The sequence below is a fragment of the Halichoeres trimaculatus genome, unplaced genomic scaffold (assembly GCF_033239565.1).
Source record: "Halichoeres trimaculatus isolate MK-OKI-2021-1 unplaced genomic scaffold, fHalTri1.1 fHalTri1_scaffold_12, whole genome shotgun sequence".
Taxonomy (NCBI): domain Eukaryota; kingdom Metazoa; phylum Chordata; class Actinopteri; order Labriformes; family Labridae; genus Halichoeres; species Halichoeres trimaculatus.
Window position 1 is genome coordinate 13,839,893 of NW_027437190.1, and position 21,595 is coordinate 13,861,487.

A 21,595-nucleotide genomic window follows, 5' to 3' on the forward strand; every position below is an offset into this window, starting at 1 on the left:
TTAGTCATAGCAAGGCCAAAACAAAACAGTTCTGTGTTCTCATTTATCTCGTTTACAATTCTTTATTTATAAGAAACACGTGCACATTTAATGTTGATATGTTGTGTTTTATTCTCATTTGAATGCCATCAAAATGTAGAAACTATCAAGAATGCGGCAGCAGTAGAGTATGCAGTCGACACAACAAACTTGCAACCATCCTCCTTTTATAATGATGATGTTCATTTTTTGTTTGAGCAATTTAAGTGGTGTCAAAAGACCTGCACTTCACATGTGGGTTAATGCTGGATATGTAAATAGATGAGTATATGGATGTCTTTCCAGAACCATGGTGTGGACATTTGTATTAATGTGTCTGGCTGGCTTGCACAGTGTGTGCCTTCACATTTCCTCGTAAAGGATAATAAAAGATCCATCTGTCTGTCTGTGGCACAGGGTTAAATTGGAGATTATAGTGTCTGATGTGTATTTTTACATTATTTTGCCTTTATATATAGGCAACATGAATTAATATGGAAGGAAAAAATGAAAAAAAAAAAAAAGAATTACTTGTCCACTAAACTACAAAACGGGTCCTTTTCATTAACGCCCTTTGCACACCATATTTTTCGCGCGAATACTTCGCACGTTATTTATTTTTTCGAATTTACAGTTTTTCAATGCAAGCTTTTGCAGCTTTTATTTTTTCGGACCGAGGTCGATTTCGCCAAAGTTTCGCTTGCGAGGAGTACACATCCGACCAATCACAACGCTTGTTGTTGACACGTCACATACCAAAACATTCAACATGGCAGACTGCTTGATTGTGTTCGTGTTCCAGCACCCGGTTCTGTACGATAAAGGCACAAAAATGATAAAGAAAACGATTATAAAGACAACGTTTGGAGGAAAATTGCTGTGGATATTGAATATGACGACGGTTTGTGTAAAATCAAACTCCTACCGATGTAAATTGTGTTTGTTTTAACGATCGCTGACACTAAGCTAACCTTGTCGGCTAACTCCATAATAATAACCATAAGTGTAATCCGTTTGTAAATTTTTCAAGTCATGTCGGGCGGTTTAGCAGGCACAAATGGACAATTAGTACGTTGCAGTGGGTCTTGGATTTCTTGTTTTACGGATGTTTGTTGTATGAAACATGATTTATGTTACAGGGAAATACAACAAAGTAGTGACAACAGTGTAAGCTATTATTTATTGGTAACACAGTCTAAACAAGCGAGTGCCTAATCAGAGCTAAACGTGAAACAATTGTGTTACTGTCTAGTCGAGGAAGTGAAAAGACAGTGGAAGAATCTCAGAGACACCGTTGTGAGAAAGAAGAGAGGATGGAGATGTGTAGAGTGGTCAGGCAGGCGGAAAGCAGAAGAAGAGATGAAAGTTTATGGAGGCAACGTCTTCCAGGAGGTGGGCTATAAACCTTATAGCACATTATAACAGTTCTAATCATAATCAGCGATGCATAGAACTAATCATTTGCTTTTGTATAGCACCCACAACATGTTGTCCAGGCAGACCAGGCAGGGAGTGAGAGAGAGTGTGATGCTGCAGCTCCTAGGCCAGCCAAAAGAAAAAGTAATGACAGCATGCTGGAAGAATATCTCAAGAAAAAAAGAAGCTAGAGAGGCAGAAAGAGATAAAGAGAGATCACAGAAAGATGACATCACCCTTTTTCTTTTGAGATTGGCTCCTGGAATGAGGCCCCTGCCCAAATAACAGCAACAATGGGTCAAACTCAAGGTGCTGCAGTTGTGCCACGAGGCAGAGTTTGGTGCTGTTTATTCATTGCAGCATTTCTCAAATTTAACCTACCTGTAGTTGTGATTGTGTGTGCGTGTTTTTCTTTTATTTATTTATTTATTTATTTATTTATTTATTTATTTTTGTTAATATTGAAAAAAAAACATAAAAAAACAAAGATTTATATGATATACATCTTTGGATTGATCCTTCTAACTTTACTTGTATTTTGGCTTTTGTAACACGTTTAAAAAAAAATTAAAACTGCCTATTAAACTCACTTTGAATTTGTATCTGAATGTATTTTTACTAAGCTATTTAATAATAATTGATTGAAACAATATTGTGTGTGTGCATTGAGTGAAAAACAGGCCGTGAGGTAAAACACATAGCATTTTTATTATTGCTCTCAAAGTTTAAACATTGAAAAGTTGCTTGACATATTTCCAGAAGGATATACACACATGAGGAAAACACAACTTTACAAAGGGCATTTGATATAATTGTATTTGGATATTTAAATGGGACGACATGTCCATGTTGCCAATGAACTTCTACGGCTGGACAGTTAAAGTATTGGCAAAAGGTCTCCCATACTCTCAGTGCTTCTGCAAATGCCCTGTTTCCCTGCAGATTTTTGATTGGTGCTAGGATGCTCTCCCCAGCATCATCATCACTTGGCTCTCCATCACCTGGGCTGTTTCCCAAAGCTCAGGTACCTTGCCTTGCCTTGGAGGGCAGTGCCTCCGAAGCCACTTCCTTCCGATCCAAGGCAAGTGTCCTGCCTCTGCTCAAAAGGAGATGCTAATGGAACAGCCTACAAAGGCACATTTTTTTACCATCAGATTCCTTTCACAAATGTATATGTAATTGGAGTTACAATGTCTCACATAACATGTGTTGCACTGTGGACAGTGCCTGGAAAGTTAAATACAAACGTGGAAGTAGACTGTACGCTCAAGCGGTTACACATATTGTCATGGCTTGCCACTTTTGTACGCTTTTTGCTTTTTTATTGTCACATCATTGACACTCTGCAGGTGCGTCTTCTCAGTAATTATAGTTAAGTGAGTGACACACAAAAGAGTTAAGTGGTGGACATTGGTATGAGTTGTTATTTTCAGAGGTGTATTTTGTTAATTATATTTGAATTAAAATTTACTATGCACCTCCGCTGGAGCATCTCTCTGGTGTGTTTTTTCCTTCCATTTTTTCCTTTTTCGTAGATTCACGCATTGCATGTTGGGTATTTATAGCCATGGCAAGGCAGCGAAGGATACACCTGTATATCCTTGGTCAATTAGCCACATGCCAACTAAACGGAGGACATATGCCTCCAGAGGACATGAACATATGAACAGCACTTGGGCAGCGACTGATGATGTGGATGCCTGCCCACGCCCACCCCACGCCCACATCAGACCAAGGCAAGGCAAGGTACCTGGGCTTTGGGAAACACCCCTGGAGTGTGATCCCCTTCACCAGACAGCAGGAAGTTGGAGAGGATACAAGTGGCTTTTATAATGCTGTCTGCTGACAGTAGACCCTCCAGTGCAGTATGAGGATGCAAAAAGCTAAAATAGCTTAATAAATTAAGATTGAATTAAATAAAGTACACGCATAAAGCTACAGGAGCACCATTTCACTAAAAAGTTTTTTATTTTTGAAAAATAAAGTTTGATTTGCATTTGATTCATGTCATTTAAACACAGTCCTACACAGAGAGACCAGGGTGGCAGCTGTTTCTTTGGCTTCCAAGGTGATGTGGATGCTATGTCTGGTGTTAGGGACTGAAGGGCCTTAACACTAGAGGCAGGCATCATGGGTGGTACCTGCCCTCCCTTTTTTTCCTCTAGGTGTTTCACCGATGCTCCCAGGCCGTGTTACTGTTAAAAAAAAAAAAAAAAAAAAGAATAAAAAATTGGAAAACAATGTAATACCTTTTTGTGCGAAATGATGCTCTTGTAGCTTTATGCAGTGGATATATAAAGACCATATTTATTCATGTATATGTTGAAGTTCTTTGTCATTGTTGAAGGAGTTGTGGCAGTGGTACAGAATAGCTCTTGAGCTATTGTCACTGAAAACTTAGCTTACATGAATATAGAGACAATAGTAGCAAGAATAATTAATACCACCTGAGAAGAGTTTTAACTGGAAAAAAAGTTAGAGATGACATAAAAAGTTACGTCATCTCAATGACCTTGTACAACCTGACAACCAGGCTATCAACTCAAGCCATGCCTGTTGTGTGAAGTTTTTCTGACTTTCTGCCTTCATTGTCCCAGGGTCAGTTTCCAATAAAGCCCTCTACAGCGAGCAGACCAAAAGAACCTTCGTTTATATTTTTCAAAGCAAAGTTATGCAGGGATTTGTACATCAACAAGATAAAAGAAAGAAAGAAAGAAAGAAAGATTTCATGTATAGAGAACTGGTGGCTGTGTAATAAGAATCAAGACAGGGTAAGCAGGACTTCATTTCTATTTATTTGGATCCCTGTTAGCTGTGACCAATGGAACAGCTACTCTTCCTGGGGTCAGCATATATCAAACATAACGTATTATACACAAAGGCTAAAGACATGAATGCAAAGACAGAAAATTTTGATTTATTCTCATTTTAAATAATCTAAAACTGATTTACTCCAAAAAAAAAAAAAAAAAAAAAGGGTCTCATCCCACTATAGGCAGCACTTTCATTGAAACACATTCATAACATCCGTCTTCTTTATCAAATAAACATCAAACTGAACAGTTCAATACACAGACAGGTTTGAACATTGTTCTCCTTGAGTGTTGTTATTTATATTAAACTGAATTTTCTCATTGGAGGTAAGGTTGGACAAGGCGACTAGGACTTAAGTGGGCCAATATTTTAATGCATGCTCTTTGTTACAAGCATATGACTTACTTGCGACAGCCTGGTTATTAACACTATTTGATGGATACTTGTGTACTTTTTTAACCTCCTAATATCTTTAAAGTAAGTAGAAATGAGTAATGGAAAAGAAAAAACGGGGAGTATTTCTGTGAGCTGTTTACTCCAATCAATAAAAACACCACCACTGGGTCCTTGAACAAGAGCAGGGTATCAGACATAAGCCCAACAATCCCTGTGGCACTTTTCATTTAAAACCAGGGTTAGAAAAACATCATCTCCCTGATTCACAGAGGACATTCTGACGTTTCATGATAGAAAAGCAAAATGATTGCCAAATTCCTCTAGATAAACCAGCATCAGGGCCATGTAATCGTGCATGCTACATGGTTCACTGTCAAACTGTCAAAGGGAATCTGACAAAGAATCACAACTTGTTATTGGCAGATCACCTGTAACAGTGCTTGTCGAAATATATCATCTGTTAAATAGGCCTGTCTGTACATAGTTGGCCTATATCTACTAACAGAAACATAAAAGTCAATAAAGCTTGTGTGCTTTCACACACACACACACCTACACACACGCACACCTCATCAGGTCTTCAGGACATCTCCAACCCCATTGACCTACTGTATCATTTATCAATATTCAGGCTCAGACAGCTCAATCAAATATAATAATGTTTGTTGCTATAAATGGACATAATGCACCAGCTGATTTCTTCCATGGGTTATACCATGAAATTCAAAGACATCTCTTGCAAATCTGCTTTATTAAAATGATCTTCCTTATGCCATTTGTTTTCCTGTTGAAAATGTGGTAATAAGCACACTTTTTTTCCTTAATGATAAGTCGCCTCGCTGGATTTGCAGACATGCTACAAAGCGCCACCCACCGGCTTCATAACTGGCAGCAACATACTATTCATACTCTAACATCTTTGATGGTTAATATTTCATTGGATAGGGGCACAGGGGTAATAATGGGACTCCAACCAGTAGGGGCAGGTGAGCTGCATACTTTCTGAGGGGCTGTGAGAAAACTGTAGAAGAAGATGTGCCTCAGCAGCAGCAGCTGTTTCAACCGTGCTCCCATAGCTTTTAGCGATGCGGAGTGCTCAGCTTGAAGACAATCGACTTGCATGCACCATTCATTTATCTGACTCTTATCGTATTTACACGGGCTGATGGACATCTGATACACCGTTTCTCCTGTTTCGAGTCCATCTCAATTGGTACTGATTTACTTCCGTGTATATAAAAAGGCTGACGCTAAGTCCCACCTCCAAAGACGTGATTGGCTCACCGACATCCCATGCAGCCGTACTCGTTTGTGATTGGACAGCTAACGAACGGTGTTTGAATGACACAAAGTGTTACGGCTACGTAACGAGGACAAATGCGGCTAAGAAGTAAGTTCACACGGTCAACACGAGTTTGGTAACCAAATAATGCTAAGAACACAGGCTGAGTTTTTGTCACGATACACAACCGTCAAACAGATTACGAAAAAACAAGTCACCATGTAGGTGTACTTCCTGCTAACGCTTCCTTAATGCTAGTGCACTCAGCACTCTGTTGTTGAGCAATGTTAACCTAGCAAGGGGACATGTCACGTTTAATATTAGTTGGGATTTGTTTTCGAGTTACGTGACGCTTTGGATGTTGGGATGCAATTTGGGGGATTTTCTTGTGAAGGCGAAGTTTCATGCAAGAAGTCATTGCGTCACGTCAGGTTGCTTCCAGTGTTTAGCAATGTGAAACGTGCGGTCAACATTGGTAATAAGCAACTTCAATAACTGTCAGCCTTCTGCGGGTACAAACAATACTATTTCCTGACCGCGTCCGTTTGAATTTACTGTCTGTTCTTCTCCAGACTGAACTTGCAATGTCGATTCCTCATTATTTCCTTTAATTATGGAAGTTCTTTTGTTTTAGTTTCACAGTGAATTACACTAGGAACAGATCACCCTAAACTTGGCTGCTTTTAGAAATCCTAACATTAAAAGTAGGGATGTTCAGATTCTGCCTTATTGGCTAAGTGTAGAATTGATTTGAATTTGTATTTGAATGGTCATTGATAGCAATACAAAAACAGCCACAGTTGAGCCACGTTTTTTTTTTTTTTTTTTGCTTTTGTATCCTCAAAATGCTCATAAATTCGTTTTCTTTCCCAGCTCTTCTTTTTTCTTTCTGTATCATATTCCTTCTTGTGTCTCTCTCAAGACACTCCTCTCTAGGTAACAGGGGTTATGGAGAAGAGGACCTGAACTGTCATGAAACATATTGAGAAACTTCATATGGGTTCTTCATGTTGATGTAAGAGTTAAAGTGAACTTATCTTCAAGTGATATACAGTGAAATAAAGAACATAAAAGAGAGCTGAATGCTTTTTACTCTCTTTTCTTAGTTTGCTACATAAACAGTTTAAAGCACAAAGCATAGAGAAAAACATTCTTTTGAGCAGTTTCCTTTGTGTTTCAGCCTTGCTTTTTCCAAACTGAGCAGAGCAACTGTGCGTGTGAGGAGACTGGCGGCTCATCTTTGCAAAGCAACCATGTCAACAGACTGCCAGGGCTCCAGTCCGTCCTCTGCAGGCAATGGGGATGCCCCCACTGCAGCCATTCTCATCATTGGAGATGAGATACTCAAGGTGGTTTTGAGTGATACATGCTTAAAGTCTTTATGATTTCTTAAAGCTGCCTCTGTTGAGCCTTTGAATGTCCTCAAGATTCTAAAAGAACATGTGGGTGTCTGCAAATCAGAATGGATGCCTATTATCAAACTGATGGATCACACTAAAGTGTGATTTTATTAACATATACATAAAAATATAGTACCCTTATTAATCATTATGCCTCAGCTCACTGCTCTCCTCACAGTCAAGGATCCACACTTCATATTCTTCTTATGTTTGTTATTGAATGTGGCAGCAGAGCTCAGTTTTACAATGACAACTTCACCACCATTTCTTGATGTGACATGTTCATGGTTAAAACATAAGGCCTTTAAGTTTTGTTGAGTGTCATGTCTTACATGCAAAACATGCTCACTGTGAGTCACTGAAATTCATCCTTGACCTTGTATTCATGTTCGAATCCTTCATTGTAATTGGAGAGTGAATTTTGTGCAAAGAAGACTGAAACTAACTGAAGTGTCTCTTGTCATTGTTGTGTCAGGGTCACACTGTGGATACCAACAGCACCTTTCTAACTAAAGCACTCAGGAAGCTCGGAGTGTCCGTGCAGCGAATAACAGTCATACCAGACGTCCAGGAGCTCATTGCCAGTGAGGTGGCTCTCCTTTCGCCTCGGTATACGCACCTCATAACCTCAGGAGGGATAGGCCCCACCCATGATGATGTCACCTTCGAGAGCATCGCCATGGCTTTCCAAGAGGAGTTATATCCCAACCCTGAGCTGACTAAGCTGGTGGAGGAATTCTTTGGGGTGGTGGATAAAAACAGTGCTGCTATGAAGCTGGCCATGGTGCCACGTTCAGCCAAACTCAATTATGGCACAGACCCACAGACTGGAAAACTACTACGCTACCCGCTGGTGAGTACATAGGCTGAAAGAGTTATTAGTGTATGTATTTAATTTAATGTCAGTTGTTTAATGTAATGGATCATGTTGGCAAAAAAAATGAACTAGATCAAATTATGCCCAAGCAGCTGGGGATCGGTCCGCTCCCTCGTCTGACAGCCCTGGTTAAAATTAATGTTCCAAATATCTGCTGTGCTGCATCTGGTCTTTGTTTTCAGGCAAACATAAAATGTTTAAGCTGACACAACTTTCAGGAAGATGCTCTCCCGCAGTCGCTTCCATCCTGTTCTGGGGTTATTTTGGGAGACAGATTGAAACATCATCTACAAACCAGACACTGTAGCATCGTAGGCAGCTTCTTTCTGTGGGAAGAATCATCGTGTTAACCATTTACAGACCGCAGCAGAAGAATACACACCTGTAATTTCCAACATTACACTGCAGCAGACAGTTTTAGGTAGAGCTGTCGAACACAAACATTAAACACGGTAATAAGTGCCAGTAATAAAGTGTTATTGAAACATAAACGTGTGTTAACATTCTTTTCTTTGTTTATGGTAAGCCATAAACAAAAGTGATTGTTTAATGAGACACTTAGAACATATGACTCACAATAGACCCCACATACTTTGACAAGCTGAAGTATCTCACTGAGGGTAACAATGATTTATAACTCTGTTAAAATTAAAGGGAAAAAACACATCTTTGAAGCACAATAAAAAACTGATGTACATCAGTTTTATTCCATGTTATTTATTTTATTTACTTGTTTGTTTGACAGGGGAAAAGTGCATAAAAAATTGCTTGATAACAAAGCAGATGTGGTGCATACAGGTGTCTAGCCTTTTCTCATATGCAACTCATGTTCCTTGTTGAACATCCTAAATCAAAACAGTTCAACTATGACCACACTTTAAAGATAACTAATGGGCTCAGTATCAATTCATTATGTTTACAGACAAATTAAACATCAAACTTAACAGTTGTGAAACAGTCACTGGATACCCCATAAAAATGAAACCTTTATTAAACCGGACTTTTTCTGGTATATTTTGGGATTTTCAGACTCTAAAACTCAAGAATCATGTTTCTCTTGCATAGGGATGGGTACCGAATTATGCACTTTTACAGGTACCGCCGGAATTCTGTCAAAAGTACCGGGTATTGATTCACATAAAATCGAAAGGTACCATGTTTAGGTACCTAAATACATCCTGGTGACTGGGAGGGAGTGGAAGAGTTGGTGATTTTCCATGCTGAACATGAACACAGTGTTACAAGGTTATATATTAAATAATGAATATGTTAAATAAGAAGAAACATTTTATTATTTAAAAAATTGATAATTTTTGCCACATAAACACAAGAAAGTACCAAAAATTGGTACTGCTGAGTACCAATACTGATTGGCAGGTACTGGGCATTTGTACCGTATCGTTTCAAATATAAAAGGTAGCCATCCCTACCCATGCACGCCTCCTAAACAATGTTGGGTAATTTGCACAAGTGAAAAATCTTTGGACTACTTTTGAAGCATTAGTGCTTTAAGCATAAATTAAGGAAATACATTATATTCTATTAGCATTATCTTTTTTAAACCATTGAATATCTGACTTGTGCATTGTGTAATCTATCTGTCTCCTTTTTCAAGGTCAGTGTACATAATGTCTACATCTTCCCTGGGATCCCATCTTTATTGGAGAGAGCTTTCAATGGACTGGAGCACATCTTTGCAAGTTCAGGGACCACGTTCCACTCTCGTGAGGTAATATCATGAGTACGCCTGTAGTTAAAAGGTACAGGAATATTCACTGGTACTGGATAGTAGTAGTCAGATTTTACATTAAAAATGCTCCTTTACCCATCCCTCCTGTTAGTGAAGCTATAGAAGCGACGGTGACGTTCAAAGACACCCCCCACCCCTTCAGTTCAAATTCTTTTGGTCTTGACACCCACTTCTTCTTATTATTCATCTACCAGTTAATTTCCACTGGCCACCCACTTCTTACAAAAACACATACAAGGACATTTTTGTTCATTCTGTGCTTCTTAAGAAATATAGTGGTGACACATGCCGGCCTCTGGACAGAGACATACCCTTCGATGTTCACATTTTTTCTATATTTGTTAATTTGAATAAACTTGTGAAAATATTATTTCATTTATGCCAATTCTCTTCTGCTAAATTCCCCTGGATACTACACACTGGACATTAAAACATCCATGTGTATTTTGTGTTTGTATTGAACAAGGGCCTTTGTACATTGACTGTTATTTTTTTGTGCTGGCAGTGCCCCATACCTCAATTTCATCTTTTGACAGTAAGTCTGTTTTAATTTGCTCTTGTTTCAAAGAGATCCTGTTCGAGCATTAGCTGCAGCTCTAGAGCTTTGACTGTATATTGATATGGACATCATGCCATGCCTTTACTGCGAAATGCAACGTTGAAATACTGTCCTAATGTGTGCCAAGACACTAAGGTACTCTTCTAATCTGGTGAAAAGTTCTGTAAATTCATCCTTTAAACATCAGATAACTCCTCCAAAAAAAAAAAACAGCAAAAAAAAAACTTTCTTCCAATTCAGCATGATGAAAACCAAGACTAATGATGGACACCATGTTTGGGAAAAATATTCAATGTGATTTTTCAGTTTTGTCTGTTTGACCCATGTCTTGTTTGTTAAAATGGAGGAGGTGGGCTTTAAGGTCTTTACCTCAGGCAGTCACCAGGGGGAGCTCTAAAAGCCAATGTGCTTTTAGGAATTATTTTGGATGTTTTTGCATTTTACAGATAGGACAGCTTGAGAAGTACAGGAAATGTGGGGTGCAGAGTTGGAAAACAGGAACAGCAAAAGGTTATGATTGGGAATCGAACCAGTGACCACTGCAGTGGGGAATGTAGCCTCTATATTTGTGCTTAAGCTGCAACTAGCCCTGCTAAGTCCATGTTTTATACAGTCTCTGCTCTAAAACTGCTCATACTAAAAGACATAAGGATTAGTTTCTCCTCTGCTATCGAGACAAAGATGATACTGGTGGTTTCTGCTTCTTGTTTTTGATTGGTTGGTGAAGGAGAAGCACATGGTGTTTCAAAAGTTGAGAAGTCTTCACATGACAGCACTGTAACAAAAAGAAGCTGTCGCTGCTTTAGTGCTCAAGACACTGGGTGCTAAAAACAATAAATTACACTGGTTTTGTGTTGAAAGTGGGCACTGTCAAAAATCGAAATAAAAAGCTGTCAGTGGACACAGGCCCTGAGTAAGCTAAGATCTTTTCTTCAGGTGTTTGTGGATGCAGACGAGGCGGGGATCGCTCCTGTGCTGACCAAACTGCAATCTGTCTGGGGTCGAAAGGTGGCTCTTGGCTCCTATCCTGACTGGCTGAGTAACTATCACAGAGTCCGGCTGGTCCTTGACTCTAACAGCCAGGAGGAGGTGGACAAAGCCCGGACTCAGCTGCTAGAAGAGCTGCCTAAAGGAAGCGTGGTGCCCTTAGTCACTGACCCTGTGTCCCTCGCCACAGCTGAGGTGTACACGCTGGCCAACAATGGTGAGGGGGAGTCAGAGAGTTTGGAGAATGATTGTAAAACTATGTCAAGTTAATACAAGTGAATATTGCAGAGAACTCTTTGGCTTTACACAGGCACTGGGGCCGATAAAAGAAGGAATTATTAGAGTAATTAAAGCTGTAAAATCATAGATGGTTATAAAAAGAGATTAAAATCGGCATGAGACTGATAACTAACAAAATTTGACTCCATTCATTTTTAAACGTCTTCCCACTGTGGATTTCATTTCCCACAGGCACACCGCTGGGCGAGAAAGTTACGACTGCTCTGAAAACGATTGAGGCTGCGCTGGATCAGTATTCGACAGAGGAGGTCTGTGTCGGCTTCAACGGAGGCAAAGACTGCACGGCGCTGCTCCATCTGTACTATGCTGCACTGAAACGGTACACTCTCGACAGAGAAGACGAGAGGAGCAAGATCTGTTTCTGTAGGGGGCGGAATGATTTAACTAGGGCAAAACAAATGACCTGAGAGAGAAGACATGAGCAGGAGATTCAAATTAAAAACATAATGATAGCACTTAAGTGCAGTGGGGCATCACAGTGAGACATAAGTGGAGGAAAGAAAATTAGCCCACAGCAGCAACCAGAGACAAATCTCCAAAGAGAGTGCTAATGTTTGGGCTTTTTCTTGACCTGAATTGGAAAAGATAGCAGAAGATGAGGATTAAGATAAACACAAGCTTACTTTTTTTGTTTCTTCTTTCTCTTTGTCTTTCACCGCTCTCAGGCGGTATCCAGAAGGTAAAGACAAAGTGAAGGCACTGTATATACGTATTGTCTCTCCATTCCCAGAAATGGAGAGATTCCTTCAGGACACAATAAAGAGGTGAGGTGAAAACTGTTAAAACTGTCCTGAAGTGGAACTGTCCTTTTCATGAGGTGACAACAACTCACTATTTCACAATGTGCTTCCTGTAGATACGACTTGGAGCTGATCTCGGTGGAGGGCAGCATACGCCAGGCACTTATTGAGGTGCAGGAGAGGAGACCGGAGCTGAAAGCCGTCCTGATGGGGACCAGGAGGAGTGACCCGTACTCTCACACACTCACAGCCATGTGTCCCACTGACCCCGGCTGGCCAGACTACATGAGAGTCAACCCATTGCTAGTAAGAGACACACATCAATGAAACGATGTTTGCTTTTCCTTTTTTTTTGCCAAAGCACGAAATAGTGCCATATGAGACAATACGACACTCATTACGTTTATTTATTTATTTATTAATTTGATTTGGATCCTAATTAGCTTTACCCTGGAGCACAGCTAGTCTTCCAGGGGTCCAGGCTAAAAACATAATTACTAGCATATAACACACATCTAAATTAACAAGAACGCAACACTGTCTGTACAGTCAGTCACATATTGGAAAGGGAAATAAAAACACATGACACACAAATCAAGAAAGTTTAGATATCCACTGAACTTGACAATAACTTATGTCAAAAACATACAGTAAAATAGATTTCATCCACAAAACATTGATACAAAGCTTAGTGCAAGAAAATACAACCACTATGTGTCTGTTGTCCTACAAATATGATGTGCCAATGTGTTTTTTAATTTGCTTTTACATTTTTTTTTTCGTGAATTTAGTCATTAACAGTGGTAGGGAATTCAATACCTTTGCTTTGTTCTGCACTGTACATTTTAGGAAATTTGTATTCGCTTTTGGTGATGAAAATCACGTCATTTTTGATGTGTTCAGCTGCGGATCGAGATTTGCCCAACATGCTGTAAATTTAACCTTATAGCACCTGCAGACAGTATTTATAAAAACAAGAACCAAGCAGACCTCCAGCTATCTCACAATTGAATGTTTCAGTCTTTATAGAGCTGCGGGTGAAACTGCTATTTGCCTGCTAATACAAATCTGTTTTCGTTGCTCCAGCCAGGCAATTTCCCCTTGTTACACTTAATGTTATTTGTCATCTCCACTGAAGTTTCATCGTGCAGATCTACAGGGTGTGAGCAAAATATTACAACACCTGCACAGTTTAATTCACTTCAACAAGCCTGCAGGAATGCTGTGTTTGTGAGGCTTAAAATGATGCTGGGGATATTATGCAACTGTGAGCACAGAAATATAGCAGGTACAATTTGACAGTGTTCTTCTCTTCATCATCCTGAAGTTAATGTCTGTATGAGTCAGCAGCTTTGTGACACATTACCAGCAAATGTTTAAAATGAAAAGATTCACACAAAGGAAGTCAGCGCAGGTCCGTTCTAAATATTAATGCAACTGTTGTCTGCTGTCACACTGTGAAGGCTTTGTCAAGTATGAGTCATCAGCGGGTGACTTCATTGTGTGACAGTTATGTAGCATGAGGGAGGCTCAGAGGGATGATTTCCCGTAGGTTTTACCAAACATGATCAGTCACAGACAAATAAAAAACTGATGTCAACACTCACAGGACTGGACGTATCACGACATCTGGTCCTTCCTGAGGACGCTTTACGTGCCCTACTGTATTCTCTACGACAAAGGGTGAGAGACCATTCATCTTTTTATTTACTTTACCCTCATTTATTCACACTGAAACGTCAAGGATCAAGGGTTTTAAACTCCTCTGTCCACTTACAGGTACACCTCACTGGGCAGCATGGACAACACCTGCCGAAATGTGGCCCTCCAGGTGGTGGATGGGAGGGGGGTGACGCGGTACAGACCGGCCTACCAGCTGGAGAATGAGGAGGAGGAGCGAAACTCCCGTGCCTGATTTAAAGTCACCTGTTGCTGATAGACCCAGATTCCTTGCACACGCACAACAAAAGACGGACAATTTTTAACACGCCTTTAAGTGAATATTTACAGAATGACATTAAGGAAGTGTGTGTGTGTATGTGTATGTGTATGTGTGTGTGAGAGAGAGTGCCCTATTTGTTTCTACGTGTTGGTTTCAGTCTGAAGTAATGGTTCTGTGTGCTGTTGAATAAAACATCAATCTGTATCATCTTTTTCCATTGTCATGTTACTATTTTAAGGGGAGTCACGCAGACTGTGGCTTTAAGTATTTTTCTTGATTAATCTTATTCATGAATCAATTTGTCTTGTTTGTAAACCAAATAAGAACAATCTACCCAGAAGACACCACCTCTATCTAAATCTATTTGTAAATAATGTGTGGAGGTTTGCTCTCAGGGAGAGAAAATCAGTTATTTTGTAGCTCTGTGTGCTCAGCACAGAAGGTCAAGCAGCAGGCTCATATTGATTCATCTGTGTCTAACATGAATATCCATAATATGAGACTGCAGCGTGTTTAAGTCAGCATCCCGTCAACCGTAATACTCAGAATATTCGCCTCGGTGGTGTAGTTCTCTCTGCGCACCTCACGGGCGCGTTGTTCTCACTTTTTCCATTATGCAGCCGTGATTACAGAAATTACCTCCTCTGTTTCCAGACATGATTGAATCCAGGCTCATCGATCCTTTCCCCCCTTTCCCCCTCCGCCCGGAGATTAGTGAACGGCGGCGGAGAGGATCGATACCGGCCGATCTAATAAAGCGGGTCGCTTACGAGGCCACCGCGGGGTTGCACACACTGTTACACCGGCAATTACCGCCTCCCCCCTCCTCCCCCCTCTCTGCTCCCAAACTTATTTGTCCGAGTTTCACGGCTTGCTTGATTTATTAATAATAACAGTAATAACAGAGGCAATGAACAGAGGCTTCATGATCACAGCAGAAATGTAATGGTGTATGCCATAAACAGCCGGGACATTGTCTGGGATGAGGTTTGCGTGGCAGAAATTCATACTGCAAGTTCAAGATTTGTCTGAGGCAGACTCCCAACTTACAGGGTAAATAATGAACTTTAAGTTTGAAATTAGCGCATAAATAATCATGCTTTTTCTTCAGTAATATCATGTTCTTTTTTTGTTTACTCCATCTTTCTACTGTTTCTGATCAGCTCAGATTTGAGTAGTAGGTAAGTGCAGGAATTTCTCCATGTGCCTCATGTACCTTGCACTGCTTGAAAGTAAGTAGACTTGCATTTACTTACAGGATACAAGTACAATTTGTGTATTTCATCCTCACTCGAGTGGTTATTTTACACATGAAGGACCAAGCTATGCTCATTGAGCTATCTGAAGCACAGTAGTAGTGATGTAGTTTGGATTTTAAGGGCAGTCTGTTTTGAGCTCAGATGTATCTCCCATGGATGTCATCATGGAGCATCCAACAGGTCAAGAATCCAGCTACTGATGCAATAATCAATCTTCTGTATCTGCTTGATCTTGATGAGGCTAAGGGTGAGGGTCTTCAAGGACGGCCTTTGCTCCCTTGAGTGGCTCTGACTTGGTAAACATGACCAAGATCAGTGAGACTAATGTCGAGTTTGACCATGTTTCCCCTGCCTGCTACGGTAACCCTGAGGTGAAACACAATTCAAACGATGGATAAATGATCCATCAGTATTAAGCTCCTCAACTTTCTCAAGAAGAAAAACCTCTGATATGCTTTAATGTGTGTCAGTTTGTCATCAAGTTGTGCCCAGGTATTTATAACAAGTCACTTTCTCTAAAGAGCACCAATCCATGAAAGTTTCTCCATCAAAAAGAAACCATACATACATTGTGTTTGTTGCTAATCCAGTTTAAGATCACAGGGAGCTAGCTGTCACTGGATGAGGGGCAGGGAACACACTGAACATGTCGGCAATCCATCAGATGTAGAATCCAAGCAACGCACTCACAACTAAAAGCGATTCATAGTCACAAATCAACCAGACGAGAATCAATGAACGCGAAGGGAGATCAGACTTCCTGACCTCTGAAAGTGTGTACATATTTAACATGATAGCTTCAGGGGAGCATCCAAGGGGTGGGACTGGGGTGTTGTTGCCTCCTTGAAATCAACTGGCCACCCAAAAATCCAAAACTGGAACACATTTTAATGTTACGCTTCTCTTTTATTACTTTACACTGTAACTTAAAAAGGCAGGAATGTAGAATTTGTGATTAATTGAAGATCATTTATGGAGATACTGCACAAGGATGAATACATGCAACTTGCTGCTGAATGCTGCCAGGAAAAAGAGCTGTAAAAAACAACTCCAGACCTTCAGAGTAGTTTGGTGTGAAGCATCTGAGACGATGTGACATCAGCATTACTGGAAACCAGCTCCTCCTTGACTGGCTACAACTGCACAATGCAGAAAAAAGATCTGACTGCTCCCTCTGTCACTACAGGCGTGCCTGGGATGCTAAATTGATGCTGACATTTGTATGATGGCTTTCTAAAGTGTGTTACCTTTGTCCCTCTGTTCCTTCTGTTCTGTTGTCTCCCACAGTTTCATCGTCATCCCTTTTCAGTTGTCACTCCATCACTCTCACTTTCCTGTTTCATCCTTCATGTCTGTTGCAGCTCCACTACTGTATCCACCCACTATCGACTGTAGTCACCACTTCCTTCCCACTGCCACAGCTTTTCTTAAGATGGTTTGATTCGACTTGGAAGATAGAATCAGAAAAAGGAAATGGGTATTGACTCGGGGCCTGAAATACTTTTTTCTGTGTTCCATGTTTGCTCCTAAATTGCTTATTTATGAGGCTTGTTTTCTAAAACATCAACCAGATTTGCTTTTAAGGCAAAACCGCAAAGAAAACATTTCAGTGATTGTGCTACGGTAACTTTGGCATCACTAGAGACAAAAAGGGATGAGCAGAAATTAAGAGAAAGTAGTGTATTTAAACTTAATTGTTCCCCTAAAGACAGATTTTCTGGTAGGTATGATCACAGGAGCCTCTAAAGGTGATGCGAGGATAAGATGAGTAACTGCCTCTGTATTAAAGCCCATAATTCCTTGCTGCTCTGCTGATTCACTCCACTGTTTCTCCTCCAACCTCCCAGGTGTGTGTGTGTGTGTGTGTGCGTGTGTGTGTTGTGTGTGCGTGTGTGTGAAATGGACTCAACGTGACTTAAAATCACTCTTACTCTCTTGGTGTGACTTTGTAGAAAGGAAAAAACACACACATGACGAGCTTTGATATCAGACTGAACTATCCTTTTCAGACTGTGATGCTTTTCTTCTAAAGGAATATGTTCCTAATCCAATTCCTCAGTAGTTCCTGCAGTGTAAAACGAGACTTGAAGCAGCATGAGACAGCAATTCAGGCACAGTCCTGTGAGAGATACTTAACTCAGACGATGAATAGACACTACGCTGTCAGAAAGCATCAGGAGAGAAGGGGGGAGACCTTTGAGTCTATGCAAATTATCCCATATGCGTGTAAAGCCAATCGACCAGAGCACGAGAAATAGGATGTTCGGTATCAAAGTGTCACACATAAAAAGTGGATAAAAGTAAGAGAAAGAGAAAAGGAAGAGGAGGAAGAGGGGTTTCTTTACAGGCACACATGAAGTGTGACTGACTCTGTACTCGTCTGTGTCTGCTTCTGGTGTGTTCAAATGAAAAGCCAGCCTCATAATCCTGAGTTTGTCACAGCTCGCAGTCCGGTACACACAACCAGGACCCCCTGCTTGTAGTCCAACGCATGGGATGCAATCAGAAATGAGTCTTTCACACAGACGAGTTTGCTTTAATATAAAGGGGGCCGGGGGTCTGTGAAGCTTCAAAATGAGGAAAAAAATCAGCTTAGCTTGACTCAACTGGAGCTCATTTGCACTCAACAGCTATATGTTAAACTCAGCGCAGGCTGTTAGAGAGATGAGAGATGTTTGGCTCCATAAAAGCTTGACCAATGGGAAATGATTCCCATTTTGAAAGATTAGGACTGGATTTCAAGCTCTTCCAAGACCATTTTCAGGAATGAATCAATGCAAAATATCCCAAATCAGGCATGGAGGTAATATTTCCCTCTTTCATTTGACATCTTACTCTCATTTTCCTGGATTCAAAGTTAGCCAAGCCGTGTTTCACAGAACGTCCTCGGGTTAGCTATGAATGACTGCAAATGAGAGAAAAAAAAGACACTGTTTTTATTCTCTTTTGTTTTAATTGTACGTGAATCAATTGCAGCTTTCCTGAACATTCAACAGAAATAATAACCCCCTTTTTGGCACTAGTAGAAGATGTGACTAAGAGTATAACAAGCAGATGCAGAGTCTCTATTTGAAGCAACTGTTGTTGCACCTGGATAAAAAAAAAACAAGAATTCACCACATGGAAATTAAAATAGCGCAGCCATTCATCAAGGTTACAAAAACATGATTCAATGATAATCCTCCGAGGCTTCCACAGACTAACATCTCACACACAAACACACGTTAAGCAGTGTGTATGGATTCTGCTTGGCGACCATGTGTCTTTACGACTCTTATTGTAAATGAAGCAGCAAATTACAACACAAAAAAACAAATAGTGTTTTAAAGAGGAACAGATTGCTCCGAAGCTGGGGGTGTCGTGATGCGACATCTTCAGTAATGACTGTCTGGATGCAAATGTGTTATTTCAAATAGACTCATCCATTTAGAATTACTGCCTCGCTTGGTGACATTTTAAATCTTCGGTTTGATGAATGAATCAAAATTTGTGATTTTCTTCACAACTACTGGCAGACATTTAAGATCCCTCTACTAATTATCCTATGTTTTTTTTGTTTGTGTTTTTTTTTTTTTGTTGTAAAATTAATATTACTCCTTCAAAGCTTTGTGGTGTACAAAGCAGGAAAAAAAACTCTGTCGTTATTTCCTGTAACCTAAACTTTACATCTGCTGCTGTTCCGTACAAAAGTGAGGTAAAGTGAGATTTAAGCACTGACCAGCTGTGAGGGACATCCATCTCTGAGGAGAGGAGAAGTGAAGTGAAACGTCTCAGAATAAATAAAGAGGATCTTCTTCTTCTTCTTCTTGGAATCTAAAAGCATTTAAGTAGAAGGTCTGCTTGTTATAACCCACTTCACAGATTTAGCATCTTAAGTCAGATTTTCACTCTCCACATGAGGGGTCAAATATTCAATCTGGGAAATGCAGTGTCTATTGTATCGGATTATAAAGTGGTGAAAAAGTCGACGCAATACGTGCAAGAGATGTCAAGTGACTTCCTGCAGAGTCTTTTGTCTTGGTGTTGGTAATGGCTCCAGTTTTTAAGGACTGGGGAAATTTCAGTTTGATGGAAGAAGAGGCTCTCCATGAGGGCTGATACAGAGAATAACAACATTGGGAGGTGACGTATCACTCTTGGTGTTTTGGTTTGCTTATGCAATGTCACATGAATAACGCTGAAGTTAACTGCCAAATGATGCCTTGATGCATCTTCCAGCTGACTCTTATACTGGTATGAGTAGTTTGCTCTTCCTCTTCATGTGTGGCATCTCTTTGGGCACTCCAGCTTCCTCCCACGGGCCAAAAACTTGCTCACCAGGATGATTGGTCACTTTGAGCTGCCTCTAAATGTGAGTATGTGTGTGTGGACGTTTGTTTGTAGTGTTATTCCCGTGATGTAGAGATGACCTCTTCTTCCAGTGACAGCTGGGATCGGATCCAGCCCCTCTGCAACCCCAAACTGGGTACAGATCCTAGATCCTGTTCCATAAAAGAAATGACCTCACTGTGATTATCTTCAGCACTCATCTGTGCGAATAATCATCTCATGTAGGGATGGGTACCGAATTAGGTACTTTCATAGGTACCGACTGGATTCTGTCAAAAGTACCGGGTACTGATTCACATAAAACCAAAAGGTACTATGTTTAGGTACTTAAATGCATCCTTGAGGCTGTGAGAGAGTAGAAGAGTAGGTGATTTTCCAAGCTGGACATGAACACAGCAAGGTTACATACTGAGGGATAAATCTGTTAAATTGAAAAAAAATCACATTTTATTATTAAACAAATTAATATTTTTTACCAGATAAACACAAAAAAGAACTGAAAATTGGTACTGTTGAGTACCGGTACAGATTGCCAGGCACCGGGCATTGATACCGTATCATTTCATATGTGAAAGGTACCCATCCCTAATCTCATCTGTGACTGACTTGATCGGAGTAAATATACAGATAACACTCTTTTCTCTAAACAATGGTGGTAACAAAAGAAAAAGCCTTTTCTATGCAAACAGTGTCTACTCTTTCTTAATGCCAGAAGTTTCAGTCTTGTATTCCTGCTTTCTTTTCTACAAAAAGAAAACGTTAAAACTCATTTCTGTCAAGGATCACTTCATACTGTTGCTGTAATTTCCTGAAGTTTTCAGAAGGACACTTTCTGTTGAAGCATGTTAAGTCCTCTTGCCTCACCTCACCTTGGTTCACCTCCGTCCTGAAAGAAGAAATGAGCCAACAATGAATCTTTAGGTCAAGGTGTTAAATATGAATACATGCTGAGAAACTCTGAGCTGAAGAAAAACTTGTGTAAAAGCATGTATTGTCCTTCTTCTTTAGACAATTTAAGAGTGAAGGCACGTCCTTAAACTTCACTTCACAGTTTCTCAGTACTCCTGCTGAAACCCTTTAAAGATGAACGTGGTGACTGGTAAGGTAAAATTATTCAGCATTATTTGCTTCTGTTAATAGTTTGAGAGATGTAATCAACACCAGTGTATCCAAGCCTCAGCTGGGGTCCGATAAGAAATAGCTCGACTTGTGGCTATGTTGAAACATAATACAGTGTAATTACAGTGTCAGTGGTGCAATATGGATATGCAATAATGAGGATTTTTTATTCTAAGACAGATAGTTAAAAACTAAATTTGTCGTCCTTGGAATTGTTTATGATCGCAGTCATCCCAGAAAGCCTGAAGGAGGCTTTGAGGTGGGATTTTTATGATCCTCTAAATTTATAAGATATATGGCAACATCCGTCCATAATTATGAAGTTTATTTTGGAGGGCGAGATCAGTTCCAGCTGTTGTGTATTGATGCAGAAGACTTGTTCAAAACAGCAACGACAAAGGAATTTT

At 40.2% G+C, this 21,595-nt stretch overlaps 1 protein-coding gene across 2 annotated transcripts; it reads left to right on the forward strand.

The window, feature by feature from the left end:
- Positions 1-5,639: 5,639 nt before the first annotated feature.
- On the forward strand, positions 5,640-14,679 carry flad1 (flavin adenine dinucleotide synthetase 1). 2 transcript variants are annotated; one of them, XM_074682599.1, is made up of 12 exons: positions 5,640-6,034; positions 6,849-6,941; positions 7,107-7,275; positions 7,802-8,179; positions 9,819-9,932; positions 10,459-10,488; positions 11,449-11,716; positions 11,971-12,118; positions 12,465-12,563; positions 12,656-12,845; positions 14,149-14,222; positions 14,319-14,679. In XM_074682599.1, exons 2-12 carry the CDS (start codon positions 6,934-6,936, stop codon positions 14,452-14,454), a joined length of 1,614 nt encoding a protein of 537 aa, XP_074538700.1. In that variant the 5' UTR covers positions 5,640-6,034; positions 6,849-6,933; the 3' UTR covers positions 14,455-14,679. The 2 variants fall into 2 exon arrangements, with proteins under 2 accessions (XP_074538700.1, XP_074538702.1); XM_074682601.1 differs by lacking the exon at positions 10,459-10,488 and having other exon boundaries at positions 14,319-14,677.
- Positions 14,680-21,595: the final 6,916 nt, after the last annotated feature.

Coding starts and splice junctions, on each gene's coding strand:
- flad1 (XM_074682599.1), top strand. Junction 12,564..12,655: donor CTTCAGGACACAATAAAGAG/GTGAGGTGAAAA, acceptor TGCTTCCTGTAG/ATACGACTTGGAGCTGATCT. Junction 14,223..14,318: donor TGTATTCTCTACGACAAAGG/GTGAGAGACCAT, acceptor GTCCACTTACAG/GTACACCTCACTGGGCAGCA.